Below are 19,847 nucleotides of genomic sequence, written 5' to 3' on the forward strand. Positions count from 1 at the left end.
TTTTTGGTGGTGAATGTGTTGTTCCAAAGTGTGTTGCATTTACATGTTTGACTTTAACAAACAGTTCCCTCCATCTCCCGTTCAGCAGCAGAAGTTGCTGCTTTAGATCCCGTGAGACCGTATCGTCACACGTCTCAATGAGAAAGTTCCCGGCATCGTTCATGTCCATGTGCTGCTGGATCCAGTGGGAGAAGTTTCTGAAAAAGTCCTGTAACAAAGAAAAATACAAAAGGCAACACAACTTTAACTGTACACTCCTTGGCCAAAGAGAAAAATATGCTTTTCTTTCTATTCATGTTTTTAAAAAATCAACATAAATTGTACAGAAAATATTGTTTTTTCTATTATCTGAATGCACTTACACGTTTGGCATTCTCTGACTGGCTGAGCATCTGCTCTGCATCCTCTAGCCAAGCCTGCAGAGCTGCCACTGTGCTGCTGTACTTCTCCCAGTTAGCGATCACCTCCTCCAGCATGCTCCGTACACTGCGCACCTCCAAAGCCAGGTTCTTCCACTGAGCTGTGGTATCACTGAGGAATTTACTCACCCCCTCTGCTTCATCAACTTAAAACAGAGAATAGAAACAGTAGTTCAGTTAAACCAAAATCTACATGGTTGCCACCTGTATACAAAGCATTTGATTATGTCCGCTGATGATTTGGCCTCATGGTTGATGCTGGTGTGTTAGGTCAGAAAAATCATGCTAAAAAAGCATTCAAATTATTGTTACTGCATGCATTATGCATGATTTCATAGTTTGGGGATTTTAAAGAGAGAGAAACGAGAAGTGCAGCCCCCTATTTGCAGACAGAAATGGCTCAGGATCAGGCAAAGTTTGGACTGTTTTTGGACTTACCTCTGTTACAGGTCTTAGACCCTGTAACGTGAAATCAACAGTAAGTCTGTTTACTAGAAGCCCAAATTAAAACACTTGCATATAGTATGCACAAATAAAAAAGCAGCTTAGAAATAAAAATGCAAAGAGACTTACTTGAACTGTCAGATTTAACATAAACCTCTGCAGCTTGCTTGAGACCTGTGAAGATTGTCTCATACTGCTCAAAAAATCTGTGGCCTTCAACGAATGTCTGAAACAGAAAGAGAAACGCTCGTTGGTTTGATGTCTTTTAAAAACCCAGACTACAATTCCTATGATTTCAACTTACAAGGTAGCTTTGCAAGAGGAGTTCAACTGAATCCCGTCGGCCGTATTTAATGATCCACGACTTGAGTTTTGATTCAGCCAACATAAGAAATGCCATCAGTCGATACTTCATTTCCCAGAATTCCAGCTTAATCAAGTGAGCGTGTGATGATGTAGACACAAAGTTGAACCTGCAAATTAAACAAATGGTCTGTTATTATTTTGAAAAGTGCAAAAAAAGAAATCATGAAACGGTAAAGAAAAATGCACTTATCCTGACAAAGATCTTACCGTTCTGCCATATCCTGGAGCTGCTCAGGTGGGACAGGTACCCCATTCACCGATCTGTCCCTGTGGATCTGCTGAAAGGTTTGCCTGTGGGACTCCAAGCTTTTCAATACCTCCTGCAAAATTAAACAAGCGCCTGTTTCTTCATACCGTCCAAAACAAAGTTAACCCCACAACACGTAAAGGCTAAAAGGTAAGCTATGCTACCTTATGCTGCTCTAGTTTTCTGTGAAGAACATTGGCTGTCTCCTCATGAGCATGTTGGATGGGAATGTCCTCTCTCAGAGCCATCTCGGCTCTGTGCAGCCAGGCGCCAATCACTCCCAGAGGCCCAGGCAGGGACTTGTCCAGATGGATGTGCCAGTCGAGCAGCTGCAATTGACACTCATTAAACAAAACCACTCTACCAAAGCAAAATCCCACCGTACAGGAGGCTATGCTGGGCATAACATTTCCACATGGTCACAAGCAATCAGGCCACAAAAGAGTGTTATGCAAGTCTAGACAAGCTGTGGAGGTCTCGAGGAGTAGACCACCCCGTGAACAAAATCGCCTCTGTTCCCATCTCCTCCCCCTCTGAACAAACCGCTTGCACCCCACTGAACTTTCATTGGCAACGAGTAAATAGATGAACCCTGACTGGTGTTTCTCAGAGCCTCCAGTGCATCAATCCAATCTTTTTAGCCAAGAAAAGGACAACAACTAAAAAAGAATGATTATTGCTAATCATCAGGTTTTATTTAATTCATGTGTGGTTAATTATCACAAATTTTCCTGCTGTCTATGTGGCCCATAATGAATTATTCATGCAGTACAATTACCCTGGTAGACACACGGTCCCAGGCCTGCTTGACCAGAGCTTGATCCACAGAGAGCTTGCCATCCTTTTGGACTGGCTGTAAGAGTGGATCTGTCTGCTTTTTCTTCATTTCATACTGGACACGGAAGTTCTTAAATGCCTAAAAAAAGGAGACACACATTGCTAAATGAGTTTTCCAAAGAAGAATGCTACAGTCCATTTGCCACACCTCACTAACCTGGTACTTGTCAGCAAGGCTTCCCTCTGTTCCTTGGGCCCGGAGCACATCTCTCTCCAGCTGATCTAAAAACACCTTTAGTTCTCTCAGCATCTTCCGCTCCTCTCTCTGTCACAATCAGCACACATACAGCTTAGATTGGGAACAGACCTAATCTCTTTCATTATAAGCAGGCCAATGGGAATCTCAAGTAAAAATGACATGCCGAACACACACAGTTAAAGATTAGACTCAAGACTCAACTTGCAAAGAGACCCACACGCAAACACAACCTCTAAATTTAAGGACTAAATAGTTTTAAAAGTTAAGGTAGAAGAAAAGGGTGTACAGACAGTATCTTGTTAGAAACTCTGATTTAGTCTTTTAAGTTGAACATACCTCAAGCATTTGCTCTATATCTTGGGGACCAAACTATCCAGGAAAGCGGAGAGATGCAAATATGTGATAAAAGCATTAGAACAGCAAGGGAAAAAGAAATAAAGTGGATAGAAAATGGAACAAGATCGAGGTGGACATTCACTCCAAACAGGAAGCATGCAGCGCCGTGACCTGAACGCTCACCTGGAGCACTGGCACTGACAGTGCAAAAGTTGGAATTGAGCCAAGAAGCAGCTTAATGTGCACAAAAAATAAATTAAAGAACGAAATTAAATGAGCCCATGTTGATGGAAAACTATATTGATGATTATATTTATGCTGTGATCATGCAATGATTGCTTTATCTCACTTAAGCTTTATGTGATAAAATGACAAGAATCACATATAAGCAGACACAGCTATTCAAAACTTTTGCTCAGCAGCAGATGAAGCAACTTTCATTAAGTATGGACTGTTCTCTGTATGTCGGCAGTTTTTGGAAAAACTGTAGGCACTAAGTACAAATTTAAATGTAGTAACGTATGTAGTTACACATTCATTCTAATCCCCATTTTACCCCAAACTATCACTGCCTACATACACTTGAAAAATAAATGATAAATTTAGGGTTAGCTACCTCATCTTGCTGACCGTCAGTCTCAGAATGATGGGGGTTCGGATAGTGCTTCAGAAACTGCGCCACGTATGTCATGATGGATTTCTCGTCTGGCTTGTCTACGTCCACATCTGCAGATTAACATAAACATTGTCCACTGCACTTGTTGAAAGAATACAAAAAGAATCATATTAAAAATGGATGCAAATATATTGAGACGTTTAATAATCCTGTCAGTATTAAAGGTAAAATGTGCTCTGATGAGGAGGATATCTGACATAGTCATTACTTTTGGTATTAAGTCAGTATGGCACATAAATACTTTGTGTCCTTAGGATAACTCTCCCAAGGCCTGCCGGCTAATTATACATGTCTTTTTCATTTCCATCCTTGACCTGATGTTTCTAGAAAACGGGGTCAAGCTCCTGTAAAAGCAAAGGCATTTCAATGTGTAGCTGCAATAAAGCATCACGACTCTGCTACAGAAGACAGGACTGCAGAGCTGCTGCAGACTGCTTCTACACAGACTGAAACTCAGAGCTACAGATAGCACAGAATATTAATCCTCTGTAAGGTGGTATTTTCCACCACACAACTTAGCAGCACAATTTCCTGTGCTAAAACACTAGCAAACATACACTCAACAGTTAAGCATGCATGCTCAATACCACTTTGCAAGAATAGCCTGCAACTCTGGAATAATTAATGCGAGCTGTTGAAAAGGTCAAGGACACCTTCTGGATCCAGCAGACGGGGAATGCCCAACTCGTTTTCTGCGAGTGAAAAGGCCTCCTCCAAATTCTCCCTGTTGCTTCTTCGCCGTACCACCTCCATGTCCACCAGGTCAGGTCTGATGGCGTGCACCACTGACTGGAATGCAACGCCATCACGCCAACTGGGACCAAAGTCCTTCACCTCAATTCCAAAATTCCTTAAAAAAGAAAAATGTGAAAATGTTCATTTTGCAGACTTTGCATACACGAACCTTTCCGATATGATATATATCATGATGATGATTTTTAAAGTGACATACTTGGCTGCTGTACACTGCACCCATTGGAGCAGTGCCTTCTTGGCATTGCCCTTAAATTTGTTGACCACCTTTCTCTTCATTGGAGGGCTTCCTGTTCCAGAGCTGGTAATACTCTCCACAGAAGAGTTGCTGTTGGATAGAGCCTGAAGGGCTGGCAGGTTACTGGTTAGCTCTTCAATCTAGTTGAGAGAAAAGAAGAGAAAACAAGGAGAACATGGCAGCATGTCTTGAGATTTCCCTGCATCTGTAATTTTTAACATCACCTTTAAGCTGCTTGACTTACATACTTTGTTCTTTGTAAAGGTTAGACAGCATAAAGATTAGCAATACATTAAATGTTGACCATAAAAAATGATCAGAGGGTGTTACTTGCAGGAGAGCAACTCACCTTGGAGAGAGACAATGTAATAAAACTTTTGGGATTTAAAGAGAGATGAAGTATTACCTGGAAGTAGAGGATAATAGTCCATATCAACCCAAGGACAATTGATGGTCGGCCATCTGCGATGTCAGTTGCATGAATGTTAACAAGTTTGATCTGAAACAAAAGCCAAGCGAAAGGTTATTATGAGAGTTAAGTCATATTCAGGCAGTCTAGAAGTGAGACGTTCAACCCAAAGGAACCCTTTCAGTTACACAGTCCAAAGAAATCTGCAAGCTTTTTTTGTTCAAAGTCATCAAAGCCACGTCTTTGATGCAGTTAAGTATTGTCACTGGCAGAAGGCACAAACAGCCACAATGAAGAGTCAACCAGATGAACAAAAGAAAAGTATTCAACTAAAGGTTAAAGCGAAAGCAGATGCAACACAGCGTTTCAAACCCTGCATTGAAGAACTGCTACAATTTGTCATGTTCGCATCTCTGCTTTTGGAATTTAGGGAGCCAAACATACCAGTAATCAGTGGTGTAGTCAAAATGCTTTAAACACACATCAGTAGAAAAGCTTAATGGCTACATTTATAGAAAACAAATGATTGTATCCAAGCATTGCATAGTCTACATCGTGCATCAAAAGAAAAGGATGCATACAGCATATGATCACACAGGGCGTTTACTGGCGACTGACCGGTGATCCTCGATACACAGACTGAAGCCACACGTGATGGGAGAGAGATCACAACAATAGAAGTCTCAGTCCTGAGGGAACTCCAATGAAAGTGGGACACAGGCTTCAACAGAGCCAAGAGATTTAGAGATGGCTTATGTAATCAAGAAGTCCCGTTTCCTGCTTCTCTAAACGTAGTGCATTTTCTACCGACAGCTACCTCATGCATACTAACCAAATAGCCAATCAAAAGCTTTTTCTCGGGGGTTATTAGCCATACCTTGACTTCTTGAAGACATGTCACATATTTCAAGTATTATATTCAGTTGTGGAAGAAAAATACTTGACAAAATTTACTGTGAAAGGTCAAATTGTCATTATGACTGCATGCTTACCTTCCTGCCTTCGAGGAATTTGAGTGCAGTGCCGATGTTGGAAACCCAGTGGATCCTCTTCAGCTGGCGGCCTTGCTCACGAGGCTTAAGACAGAAAGGACAGAAAGTCAAAATTTAGCTAGCTCATTAAAGTTAAGGATATCTTCATCCAACCATCTGCCATCTAATTTGTAAAATTCAGATTCAGATAACTTTATTAATCCCACAAAAGCTGTGTTTGTTTGCAGCTACCCTTGACTCACTGTAACACACAGGGAGTGGTCTGTGAGAATTAGCAGGACTTTTCGTATATAAATTAACAGCAGAGTGCCAAAGTTGCTTTGAGAAAAAAAAGTACAATCCCAAGCTTTAAAGCATGAGTTAGAACCAATCATATCTGTCTATATTAAAATCTTGGCTGATCTAATACGACCAAAGCGGTAAGTGAAATCCTCAAACACTGTTCACCATGAAAAGAGTGAATGACTCATTTGCCAACCAACAGCTTTACAGATGACATGGAAGTCTGTATCAAGACAGGTCTAATCAGAACTTGCAAAACAGAATCTGGGTCAGCGCGTGTGTGTGTGTTTCTGTATTTCTGTGTCAGGAGAGAGTGAAATAGCGGCACTGTAGTACTAACAGCTCCTCACAGCGGGGAGGCTGAGATCAAAATTAAGTCCTTGTACAGTAATCCACGACTAAATGTTTACCTTTTCAATGAAACTTAGTTGTCTAAGTTTACAGTATAGTATATACTACTAGATTTGCTTGTTGCTTTAAACACAGGACAAAATAAATCATTACGTAGGTTTTGCTAGCATCTTCATTTAACAGAATAGAACATTAACATTAAAACCCCACATACTGTATGGTCCTGTAAAATCCTAAGTACACGCTTAGTGGTTCCATATTAATTACAAGGTAAGTAGCAGTCAATTGCTGCTAATCAAATCCACTTTATTAACTGATTATCAGCAAGTGTGACCACCCCAGTAAAAGCACATATTTTGGCAGGTTGCAGGTCTGGAGCATTCAGATGTGTGTTAATACAATGTCAAGGAGGAAAACATTAATAACTACATAAGAGAAGCAATTGTTGCTGAACATTAGTCTGAGAAGGGTTATAAGGCTATTTTGAAGCAATTTGAAGTCCATCATTACACAATGAGAAAGTTTTTTTGCAAGTGGAAAACATGCAGAACTTCCCAGAAGTGGACTTCCCTGCAAATTCAGCCCAAGGTCAAACCATGCAATCCTCGGAGAAATCCCAGAACATCCAAGAGCTACAACTCAGAATCTACAGGCCCAATTCAAGAAAGACCAAACAAATAAGGCTTGTTCAGAATGGTTGTCAGACGAGAACATGGCAGCACAGGTTAGGTTTGAAAAGTTGGATCTGAACAACCTAAAAGACTTTTAGAATAATGTTCTTTACACAAACGAGACCAAAGTGAAGAGTTCTGCCCACAATCACATAAAAACAAACACAGTATTTAATTTTGAAGTACAGTGGCCATGAACTCCTCTGTATTTTAGAGTCAAATGTGAAACCATCTGTCCAACAGCTATAGCTTTACCGAAAATGGGTTCCATCATAGGACAATGATCTCAAGCATATCTGCGAATCTACAACTTGAATGGCTTAAAAATAAAAGCATCAAGGTGTTGCACTGGTCCTGACCTCAAGGTGACTAAAATGCTGTGGTGGTACCTTCAGACAGAATGTCTGCAACCCTCACTGAACTGAAGCAGGATTAAAAGAATGGGCCAAAATGTTCTCACAACAAAGTGAGAGATGATAAAATCATAGAGAAAGCAATCAAAGTTATCGCTGCTAAAGGTGTTACAAGGCACTGCATCATGGAGCGCAATTAGTTTTTCACAGGACTGTAAATTGAAAGTCCTGTGCAATCTTTCTTTTTCACATGAATGTAAATTCATATAATTTATGCCTAGATCCTGAAAAAAAATAAATACTTACAAGTCTTTGGCCAGACAGGACCTCAAGCAGTGCCAAGAGCTTCACCCCATCTTTGATGTCCTCAAACAGGTCATTTACCTCCAGTGGTGGTTTATGCTGGAGGAGAGAAGACGGTTTTAATGTGCAGAAGCAAAAATGTCATGAAAATCTGCAGTAATTAGAAGCTAAACCATTACACTATGAAGTCTGGCATATCGAAGGATACCAGCACATTACAGCAAAGAGGAGAAACCAAAGGCTGTTTGTGAGAAACAAGCTTGTTAGCAACAACTACACAGCCTCCCTGCAGCTGAAAAGATGGTGCCTTTTCCTCAGCAGTGGCTTGGTGCCCAGTCCTGAGGCGATGGTACTCATTTAACCCTAACCGGTTACTGTCTCCTGATAACATATCCACACTTTTACAGAACTGCAGATTCTCCAACATGAATGACAGCGTTATGACGTACTGTTTTACACGTTCAGCACAGAATAAATAACCAGAACACATGTTTATTTATTCAGCACAGTGAAGCTGTAATTAAAAGCAAAGCTCACCATGGGAATTCTTTATTTGGCACTGTATACGGGCCATTTCACAACTCAACATATTCCATGACAGGATGCTGTTGGCTGCCTATTTGGGGCAAAGCAGCATGAAGAAGCAAGCTACTGTCTTGTTACTGGTTGCATGTACTGTTTTGTCTTTTTGTCACAAAACAACATTAGATAATCTCTTATTGTGCTCAGCTCTGTATGATCTAAATGAAAAATCTCAGTAAATGCCCAGACAGTATAACACTGCGTGGGATCACCATTTGGGTTTTTCCTGTGATTTTTCACCTCTTTATACAACCTAATTAAAATGCACATTGTTCCTTCAACACTGCAGCTTAATATCCACATTGAAGTATGAGACCCAATTTTAGGAATGTAAGTTTAAAGAGTTTTATCTATATGTCGTGATCTATTCTATTTCTGTTAGATAAAAAGAAAAAGCAGCCCTTCAGCATAAAGCAGCCTTTGTAGTTTGGAAAATCGCACGTACCCTGGAAACTTAAAAATTACTGCGCTATCAGCAAACGCTTAGCAGTGGAAAAACAGTGAGAATCACTGGAAAGTTGCTTAGTAACACAATATCAGAGGAAATGGGCACAAAGGCTGAACGGAAGTGTGACAACTCGAGGAAGTTCAAACTTTGATAAACTTTGTTCAACACTCATCTATAAAAAGCTAATTTAATTCAAAGCGATTCTTAAATATTTATACACGAGTGCACCAAATCTTTATGTAGAATTTTTTCATGACAGCAAAAAAAAAATTGAGAAGAAAAGTCGCCACTGTTAATTCTTCTGGTAAATCAGGCGGTTGCTCAGGAGCTGCTTGCAGTGCAAACCTGACTGTGTGAAATGGCTTTCATGATGTGGCTTATGCTACATTAGTCCTATTGGTATGCGCAGTGTGTGAGCTTGAGCGCAGTGCATGAATAATGATGAATAGACCAACAGCGCATCCCAACTCTGGCCCACCACATTACTCAGATTCTTCTAAAGTTTTAGAAGCCAAGCTTTGAACTATCGTGGGCAGATCAGGCTCAACAAAAGGCCCCCTCTAAACCAAATCCTTTGCCAGATCCCAGACTGAAAACAAGCAGCGTTGCCCCATGCTACACATTTTGCTGTGTCATCTGCAGTTACATAAAGATTCCCAGCTAGTTATTTATATTTTGAGTAATTTCTGGTATGCAGTACATCAACGGACGCAATCTAATTTAGCTCCTGACGCATTCCAGTCCCACTGTGATGCAATACAGCATGTGGGCATGTGTTATTGTTGTGCATTAGGCCCTTGTAATTTACATGCATGAACCTTATAAGCAGACGACGGCCTGCAGGGAACAGTCCTCACCCTCTTGCTCTCCATCTGCACACTGCATCACTGTCCCTGCCAATCCTCTCCGCAAACACACACACACGCCGACGCACACACAGAGTACATGAATAGCCGAACACCAACACACATACTTACGCACTCTTAAACAGAAGACACACAAATGCTAAAAAAACTACAAACACATAGCTCAAACGCCAGTTTTTAGTTAATCCTTAAATCCATTTCACTTTGACTATAAATATTCCAAGTTTGATTCTTTAAAACTGAACTGATCTTTGTCTGATCTAACCTGAAGAATCACAGGTTTGTATGTATGTGGAGTTTGTCCCTTCCCCTTCATTAGACCAATTGTAAAACAACAGCCCAGTCTCATTAAACAGGATTTTGTTTTGAGTGCTTAAGCATCTTGGTAAACGATGTCATTATTTACAACTAACTGGATAAATTCATTTGTCTTGTGCAGTGTTATAAAGGCTGGTGTTGTCACGTGGCAAAAATCATTTCCTTTTATAGATCTGACAGGTCAGCAGCTTGAAAATAGAAGCTACATAAATATGACAAGTTTGACAGGTTGCTTTAAGTGAGTTTGATCAGCCTGTAAATTACATTTCCGATAGTTTATAAGTGATTTAGGTTAGTTAAGTAAAGAAAGCAGTGAACTGCATGGATGGAAACTCACACTTACCTTGGCTAAATGAGAATTGATCCATTTTGTGAAGGTTCTCTTCTGCACTGCCTCTTGCTCATCTGGAAATTAAAGGAACATAGTCCATGTCAACACATGATCGCTAAATCGCATGCTCCGATACATTATGCTCCAACGTTAGGCTCACCAGAAGAACTGGTGATATTTATAGTGAACAAACCACCAGATGAAACAAACACACATAGTAAACTACTAAAAAAAAATCATAAAACACATAAAATAATAATCTCGCTTAAACTTTTGTGACTTGAAACCATTTTTGGACTTCCACGGTCAGAATAATATTTTGTCATAACTTACACTATATAATGTCTGGTAGCATTGGAGCACTCCTGCACCGTGTATGTCCGCATGCATAATTTGTGGACTATTTAGATGTGTGCGGTTGATTACCAGGTCTAGTATAAAGGATCCTCCTGGGAAGTGCGCTCCAAAGGAGGTCACACCAGGAGATTAGAGGATGAGTAGAGAGGCAGTTTCTCACCCCGCAAACCCTGCATGTCCAGCGTTAACATGTGTGATTGTTTAGGTCACCCTCAGCCTCTCTTGTGGCCTATTAATATATTCATTCCAAATCCCTCATGCATTATTCAGGATGTGTAATAAAAACAACACATTTCTTTGCTTTGGCTGTTGACACGGTGAGAAGTGATTTCTAACACTCTGTCAAACATACCAGTTGGCTAATGCTGCATGCCACACAGAGTGGCCATTTTCAAATATCCACCCTTGGAGATATAGACAGTGGTCACGTGTTTAAGGAGGCATTGCGAACACTATAGAGGGAGCAAAGATATCAAGTTAACCCACAGGCAAATGCTTCATCACTGATGCACTAGGGATGCCCACTGAAGCATAGCAAGTACATACAGATGTGAACATGCAAGGATGCAACACTGAGCTGTGTTTGGGCAGCAGGCTAACTAGTTCTCAAAGCAGGGATTCACCTACAAAGCATTAGGATATATTATGCCCCATATTAGCCACATACGACCACACAGACAAGAGATGATGCCCTACTTACCACGAAGATACTGAAAAAATCCAGTCACCAGATTTAAAGAAGTCTTCCTGACAGATACATCCTTATAGTGAGCCATTCTACACCCCACTCTCCGGCTCTCGCCCTGTGCATTTCATGAGTTCCAGTGTGCATATATGTGTGCGCGAGAAAATAAAATCCAGAGTGGAAAAACTGACACAAAAACACCCAGATGTCCTTGCACCCTTTTTCCAGCAGGAAGCAAAACAGATCTGGCTGTCTGGTTTCCCAGTGAAAGCAAAAGAGCTGCTGGAGGCTGTGATGAATACGTCCCCTCCTCCCTGACACCCTCAACCTGACACACACACACACTCACACAAGCACACACACATACACACGCGCACACAAACGGCAAAGCAGAAAACCCTAACAGAAAGGGTGATTTACAATCCCATCCTTCCTTCTTCCTGTGTTTTTCCCATCCAGAGGAGCCATGCCTGTGTGGATGTGCACAGCCCCCGCTCTACTGCCTCGCTGTATCATCGTACCATCTGAGGCTGGAGGGAGCTCAGCTTGAAGCATGGCTCCACCAATCAGCATGCGGGAGGCGGTGATGTCACAGCCCTGGATGCATTATCCCGATTTAAGCTTGGTTTGTGTGTGTGTGTGTGTGTGTGTGTGTGTGTGTGTGTGTGTGTGTGTGTGTGTGTGTGTGTGTGTGTGTGTGTGTGTGCGTTTGGCTGTATTTGCCTCTTAGATTTGCCTAATCCTCTATGAGACTGACACATTTAAAAGCATTAAAAAGCCAAGACAAACTAAAACTAAAACTTCAACAAGTTACTTTCTTCACAGCACAAATAAATAAATTACATTTAGGTTTATTTATTAAAGAGCAAAATTAGACTTCTTCACAAAGCTCTCTATGCTACAACTAATCTTAATAATTAATGCAGTCTAGTGAGTGATGTCTACCACCTGCTCTCTCAGTGTCAATGCTATTGTGACGTCAAAGCAGACACACCCACGCCGGGATCCCCTTTGTACAAAAAGAAGCATGTTAAAGCTCTCAAGCGTGCCCGTATTGTTCTATTAAGACCTCGAAGAACCCCCTCAGCTCTGACCAGTCTGACTACCACTCAACTCTCCTGTATATAACATACAACAGTTACTAAGTATGGCACATGATACCTTCTCAGCTCCTGCAGAAAAATCCCTTTATTCTTTCAAGACCACCAGCATGCTAAAAGCCTCTCTGATATGTTAAAAATAGGCCTGAGGTTGCCGTTCTATTATTATCGCTCTATAGACTGCTGGTGAAACTGGCCCAGAAAAGCTATTTGGGTGAAAATGTTTTTCTGTTTTTTATCTAAACATCAAAAGGTTATCGGTACTCTTAAAATGACGCGTAAAGCTGCCCATACTGAGAACAATAAGCTTTTAGAGGTACTAAAACTATTACTCAGCTCAGCTAAATACCAAACTCTCCATATCAGACAGGTCCAACCCAGGAAAAGATCTCAACTGCAAAGGAAGTGATCTGTTTTTGTTCCTATCAGAGGCAACTAGGGCAGGAATCATGTAAAAAAAATATTGGATACTAGTGCCAATATGGGTGTGGTTGAACAACTTAACATATAAAGATGTTTTTTCTGCTTTTTTCTTCAGTCTAAAGCCGCTCAAATTATAAGTGTTGTTTAAATGAAAGGCACTGTTTTCGATAAACTCCTGCTTAGGTATGAGTCAAACAATAACTGTATCATGTTAAGAAGCCAATCATGTGTGACCAATATTATTATGATTATTTGTGGAAAGAAAATGCCATATGGAGTGGAAAAAGACTTGGGCCTGAGACTGGGGTTTGGGAAAGGCATCAGTGAGACTGGCAGCAGCTCGCAGGAAGGGCAGACCCCTAGTACCAACCGGAGAAGGTGAACAAACCGGCATGTGGGGCAGGAAGGTTTGCGAAAACATATAACCAGATGCGGAGCCTGGGAGAAATTCAGATAAATTATCTTCAGTGAGTTAAAACAATAAAAATCTGGCAATCAGTAGCAAGTTCTTGTTATTCTATGCAAGGAAACAAAAGTACTGATGTTCGATATCCCACCCCAAAAAACAATGAGAACATCAAAATGAACAAAACAATAAACTTAAGACTTATTGAACTTTTCCTGATGTTCCAGCTGTTCGGTGCAATGCTCAGCATGGTATTAAGGAGCTGTCCAGAGTCCTGAACTCTCACCCCAACCGGTCGCAGCAGATGGCCGCCCCTCCCTGAGCCTGGTTCTGCCGGAGGTTTCTTCCTGTTAAAAGGGAGTTTTTTCTTCCCACTGTCGCCAAAGTGCTTGCTCATAGGGGGTCATATGATTGTTGGGTTTTTCTCTGTACCTATGAAGCGCCTTGAGGCAATTTTTGTTGTGATTAGGCACTATATAAATAAAATTGAATTGAACTGAATTGAATTGTTTAAAAGGCTCATTTCCTGTAAAAAGATGCAGGTAGCGGGTAGCTCACACCTTACTATCTGGATTTAAAAGCTCTGCCTAGGACTATTTAAAACAGCATGCAATCATGAGTCGTTATGTTTGTGTCATACTTAATCATCAATGACATAATACTAATAGATAAGTGGCAAATAAAGTGCATACACTCAACTGGAAATAGCACACAACACATCAAACCACTAAAACACCTGCAATTCATGTGAGTAATGAGGTACTTAAGGTGATCTTAGGAGAGATGATACCACTGGAAATACTGTAGAGTCGGTGCTCAGCTTCACTGGCTAACGGTGGTCACCTGGGAGCACTGTAAAAGCTTACTTTTGTTCCATTTAGTCGGCAGCAGCCCTAATTGAGCTCCAACAGGCCAACAACAATCAAGTAGGCCAAGAAATGATGTGCAGTTGGACTCAAGCCAGCCAGCCCCATATGAAATGCATGAGTGAGAATGTGTTACTTAGAATGGCTTACTTATCTTCATAGTAATATGGCAACGGTGTAATCTAATTTTCAAAAACAAAGACATATAAGCATAATACAAGCTGTTGCAGAGAAATAACTAGCTTCTACAATGTTAGGAATCTAAAACAGCCTGATGCGGAGAGTAATTAGGCTCCTTGTTCATGAGGTAAAATGAGTTTGATGGCTGTCTGTTTGCACCAGCTGTCAGTGACGCAGCAGAGTAAAAGCATCTCTTACGGCTGATGACATGCATGCTTCTCTTTCTTTCTTTTTCATTTACTTGCCGTCACTCTGTTGATGATGTAACGACAATCCACTGTGGTGCACACAACGGGTGCACTCTTACATCAAAGTGTGACCACTGGCAACATGTAAGCTGTGAATATGTTTTAGCAAAAAGTATGATTTTCAGAGCTCAAAGAACGCGACACACGCTAAACATTTATTGCTCTAATGTTACTCACTGGTTGCAGTCCTTTACATGTGAGCATTTATATCTAATTATATCTTTTAATCTGGATATCTCTACATTTTGGGCTGCTGATCTGACTGAAAAATAATTTGAAGACATGTGTTGGTGTTGTTCCTGCATAATCATCATAATGTTGGTCCAGGATCAACATCGCAACTGACCAGTCACCCTGTTGTGATGTCATAGCTTTGAAATTTGGAGTAAAAAAGAAATATTTTCCTTTTTTTTTTAAATGTAAAACTCTCTTCTGGAACAAATAACAGGCATTTCAAGTATGTTGTTTATTGATTATTGGAATGTAACAAATATGTTATCAAGTTAGTGTTACTGTTAGTCAAAATTAGTTACTCATGTTGGTTTGCTGGCGACAGTTCTAATAGTATTAGCTAACGTATTGGCTAATGCTAACAGAATGCTGAGACAACATGATTGGTCAGTTGCAAAGACGATACTGGACCAACATAATTATGGTGATGCAGATCGTGCTTGTTACAAGTTTTTGTTTCCACTCTTGATATTTGTGTTTGTGGCATACATGTGTTGCCAACAAACACATGTATGCCAAGTTGCAAAATGCTCCTTGGTAAACAAACTTTGCAACATCAATATCCACAACATGATTGAACGGTGTTTGCTCTTCATTTTTTAAATGATCATTTATCCATCCACCCATTTTCATCTTCTTCTGCATGTCTTCAGACTGTGATGAAGCTAGAATACCCTGTGAAATCCCACAGTACATGCAAACTACACAGAAAGGCCGAAACCTACGCACGCAATTCACTGCACACAATTTACCAGCTGTGTTTCCGCATATCCTGTTTGACACACGGTCTCAACTAGAGTGAAACCCACAAGAAGTCAGTGAGCGTATTATGAAAGGAACACGCCTGTCACGAATGCTCCACCTGGCAACTAACAGGCATCAATTATACCCCGAGGGCATTTAAGGTTGCAAGGTGAACCATCATAAAGATTTTGAATGAAAGCGACAAACAGCAGGAAACCATGATAGAAGCAACACGTTCTTAATCTACCTTTTTACATAATGGCTTTGCTGTCAATAATGCATCTGTTGCTCCATTCAAAGTGAGTGTGCAATAATTGTCTCTGTAGGATACTTTAATTGACAGGAAGCTGCATATGATTTCCAGTGGAAAAACCAAGAGCACCTTGCCGATTGCCATCTAAAATCACCGGCTCGCTAATGTCTTCCAGATGTGACTAATATACACTTCCTGGCATGAAACACAACAGCGGCTGGCACTTTGCAGTGCAGATCGTGCCATCTGTGCACTGATCATGTGAACTTTAACAGGATTTTTATCATTTTCTTTGTAAGACCTAAGAGATCAGGGTACAGCTCAGCCAATATGAAGATATCAAAACAGCCACACAAAAGTGTTCTTTGTCACACATTTATAACCTTCTTTTAGTTAACATACTTTACCATTAAGCAAAGTGAAATAGCTGTGCAATGCACAGGAAATGAGGTTTCTCTGCAGCAGGAACTGGGCAGCACTGGCACAACCACAGACAAACCTTTCATAACAGTATCTATGGCGACACGCCATAAGGTGTGAAATTTCCTAGTATACTGTATATCTGAAATACAACTAAACCTGTGCCAGACTTGACCAGACTTGTGAAATGATGGTTGTGGCCTAATGCCCTTGTAACAAAAGGGGGACGCCAACAAAAAGAGACTCGCGTTATCGACCTATTCTCTTACCAAGGACAGAAAGGGTGTCAGGTTTTAGTCTTGTTCAGTGCATTGTCTGTGCACTTGTGTAGGCACTGTTGTTACGATTCAGTATCTCCTATCAAGACTCGAGGGAGATTAAATGTTTCTTGCAATCATTATCTTGTCTCAAAAAATAAACAACAACCAAAATAACCTACAACTAAAGAGCAAAAATCAGTTCACTGAAAGAACTTTTCTGACTAAATAGCATTCTAGCACTTAAGAAGCACAGCGTTCTCTGCATTGGTGACAAGACTTGATGCTACTTGACATGACATGATGTCAAAATGTGTGCCTCTTTACTAAGAGTTTGACCTACTAATACTCACATGAAATCTAACGTGAAGATGTGAAGACAAACTGATAAAAGAAAATGAATCATGTGCTTTATTTCACCGTATTCACAAAATAAATCAAATTGTGTTCCTCCAAATAACTTCTTAATTACCCAGTCTGGGTCACCAAACAACGCACTATGTCTTCTTGTAGTGTGGTCACAAGATTTGCAGGAATCGACATTATTTTTTCTTGATGCTCTAAATGTGATTACGTACTACCTGGAAAAAAAGCCTTGGACAAAAGGGACCATGTGCACACTATATCAAATTAGCCAAATGTGTGATTCTGTTATGCTTTCAAAACCTACAAATGCTTGAGAACAAGTCAGCTGCAGTGTAGTGTAACTTTGTACTGAAACACATATGTTATAGTGCAAACTTTGGGCATTTTAAAACTATTTAAATCAACCGGCAACACAGTTTGCAGAGTGCCAAGAAATTTATTTTAAGAGTAGGTTTACTAACTGTAAGCACACATGCTCACATACTACTTTGTAAGTGTGTGAGCATGTATAAATGTAAGCCTGCATGTGTGAGCATCCTGGATTGCAAATGTTGGCAAACTTCAGATGGGCGTGCAGCCAGACTTTGAATCAGCACAATATTACAGTGCAGCAGTGCAGGAGCAGAGGATGTTGTGTCCGTAAACCAGCTGAGCAAAAGAGTGCCACTTACCCTGCAGTCTCTGCATCACATTAGCTATGTCCACAGACGATCGACCTGGCTGCCTCGGAGAAGCCATGTTGTCTCCTTGCAGCTGTAATGACAAGGTGGTGTCACTGATGCTGAGAGCAAAAGATCCTTCACAACTGTCCCGTGTGGGACATCCCCTCTGCTCCTCCCTCCTCCTCTCTGCTTCTTTCTAATTTCACTGCAGGAGAAGGCCCAATTGAATCTCAGGTTTCATGAAGGGACAAGCAGGTCTACTGTCCAATAGAGGCACTTCTTCCATTCACCGCCTTGGACAGAAAGGTATATCACTTGAGACTGAACAGAATTATTTTGCTGTATTGTTCTACTTAAAACCTAAAAGATGAAACGTCTCCAAAGATTTCTTTCACAAGAGCCTGTTAGTTAGTTACTTTTAAGTTCTTAGTGGTCTTAATAAGATAGATATTTGCAACAGATCAGTCAGTAAATGATTGTGATCAACAGTAACTCATCTCTAAGTGCTATTTACTCCTTAATATCATTCAAGTATCCTTTGAGACAGGCAAATTCATTCAAAATAATACTTGATTGCATTTAGTTTCCTATGTTTTCACAGATAACTAAACATATTATTGCATCACAGCCAGGAGGGCACACGTATAAGGACAAGAGAGCCATGGTTTATGGTATTAGTGACACTTGTGCTTTTCTGACTCTCAAGAAAATGCATATATAGGATCCTATAAGACTACAGGTGTTACAAATGGGGGGGGGGGGGGGGATGATGACACAGTCTAACAGTCAAATATTTGCTTACATGATAGGTAAGCTACAGACTATGAAGACATTTGACTGAATTTGACTGCACTTAGAAACTGGCAGGAAGTCATAGATACAGATTTAGATATAACGGCTAAAAACGGTTTCTCCTTGGCTGATGCTTTCATTTATCTAAAGCAAAGTTTTTTTTAAAACAAAAAAGGAAGTTAAACTGTCGACTGAGGAAATGTAAATTAAGATTAGCTCAAGTAAATTCTGAATTTAGCTGGACACCAAGCTTTGGATCCAAAGCTCCCATGCGTTACTAATCCTACAGGCAAGTTACTTTACTCTTAACTAGTGTCTATCAAAGTAGCAGAGCTGTAGAGCTATCTGATGTATGTGCATGTGCGAGTTCGACAAGAGAGGAAGTTACTAACATTACAGAAGCAACACACACAAGACCGAGCACGAAAACGCCCGAGCGCACAAAATACAGGTAATTAAACAGGAGGATAAATGAATGAAACAAAAACAATCAAGAAATCTGCAGCAGCTTCTTGACATTTCATCTTACCGCATTGAGCACTGAAGAGCACAGTAACTTCACAGGGGAAGTGCCTGTGTGCTGCGCGTGTGTTGCCTCGTTGCCATTGGTAACTCTGAAAATGAAACATGGTGGCGTGAAGCGCTGCAGCCGCCAATAAGTTCGCGACCGCAAGAAGCTGAGCGGCAAACTGCTGGCAACAAGCTGCACCACACGCTGCAGGAGGAGGGTTCGGGAAAGTGTGGTCAAGCTCCTGTCATTCCTATTCTATTCTAATCTATTTGTTTGTTTGTTAATTAATAGGAACAATGGGTTTGTTTTTCTGCAGAACACAGATGATTCCCGGGTATATAGCCCTTTAAATATAAATTACTTTTGATGGCAAAGTGATAACATTTTAAAATGTTTAGCAAATATGGTAAATGGTAAATGGCATAAATGAAAGAAACACACTGTGGTGGTTTAATACAGTGCATGCACATCAATAAACAAGGCTATTAAAGATCATCTGTAATCTGTAATTAATTACTTTATTAATATTTAATGTGCTTTGCTTTATATGCTACTAGAGCTATTTTCAGGTTGCCAGATTGTTAAAAAAAAAATCCTCCTCCAGCGTGAACCTTTAGAGGGACCTCAGTAGACTGTTTAATCACTTCTGCTCTACAAAAGGGCTGCTTATTAACATTTACAAGCTTAAAGCATGAGCATGTATTGGTTTACATGTATTACATTTAATTCATGATACAAACACACACAGAGCTCATTACTTAAACTTAGCAATCAAAGTAAAGAAATTAATTTGTGTTTATGTCTAAATTTTGCGGAACACCACCTTGAAGTTTTCCTAAACGTGGCATGCTTAGAGCAGACACCCACTACAGCCAAGAATCATTGTCACTACAAAGAAATAATCGACCAAACACACATTTGTGCT

General features: G+C 40.5%; 1 protein-coding gene across 11 annotated transcripts in view; it reads right to left on the reverse strand.

Moving 5' to 3' along the window:
* The window catches only part of syne1b (spectrin repeat containing, nuclear envelope 1b), a 75,263-nt gene extending 56,261 nt beyond the window's left edge, over positions 1–19,002 (reverse strand). For 4 of the 11 annotated variants that reach the window (XM_026152608.1, XM_026152606.1, XM_026152601.1 and 1 more), the window contains exons 1-19: positions 11,479–11,981; positions 10,434–10,495; positions 7,880–7,975; positions 5,917–6,000; positions 4,922–5,014; positions 4,477–4,655; positions 4,178–4,374; positions 3,465–3,574; positions 3,032–3,082; positions 2,849–2,881; positions 2,471–2,578; positions 2,255–2,392; positions 1,641–1,805; positions 1,437–1,549; positions 1,168–1,336; positions 993–1,089; positions 858–878; positions 363–565; positions 44–208 (exon numbers count right to left, since the gene is read on the reverse strand). In XM_026152608.1, the coding sequence (XP_026008393.1) occupies positions 44–208; positions 363–565; positions 858–878; positions 993–1,089; positions 1,168–1,336; positions 1,437–1,549; positions 1,641–1,805; positions 2,255–2,392; positions 2,471–2,578; positions 2,849–2,881; positions 3,032–3,082; positions 3,465–3,574; positions 4,178–4,374; positions 4,477–4,655; positions 4,922–5,014; positions 5,917–6,000; positions 7,880–7,975; positions 10,434–10,495; positions 11,479–11,554 (2,160 nt within the window). In that variant the 5' untranslated portion in view covers positions 11,555–11,981. Of the gene's footprint in view, positions 1–43; positions 209–362; positions 566–857; positions 879–992; positions 1,090–1,167; positions 1,337–1,436; positions 1,550–1,640; positions 1,806–2,254; positions 2,393–2,470; positions 2,579–2,848; positions 2,882–3,031; positions 3,083–3,464; positions 3,575–4,177; positions 4,375–4,476; positions 4,656–4,921; positions 5,015–5,916; positions 6,001–7,879; positions 7,976–10,433; positions 10,496–11,478; positions 11,982–17,628; positions 17,863–18,940 lie in introns of those variants that run through there. The other 7 variants (XM_026152610.1, XM_026152611.1, XM_026152602.1 and 4 more) reach the window with 6 other exon arrangements.
* Between the last annotated feature and the right edge of the window lie 845 nt (positions 19,003–19,847).

This window comes from Astatotilapia calliptera, chromosome 19 (genome assembly GCF_900246225.1).
Source record: "Astatotilapia calliptera chromosome 19, fAstCal1.2, whole genome shotgun sequence".
Classification (NCBI taxonomy): domain Eukaryota; kingdom Metazoa; phylum Chordata; class Actinopteri; order Cichliformes; family Cichlidae; genus Astatotilapia; species Astatotilapia calliptera.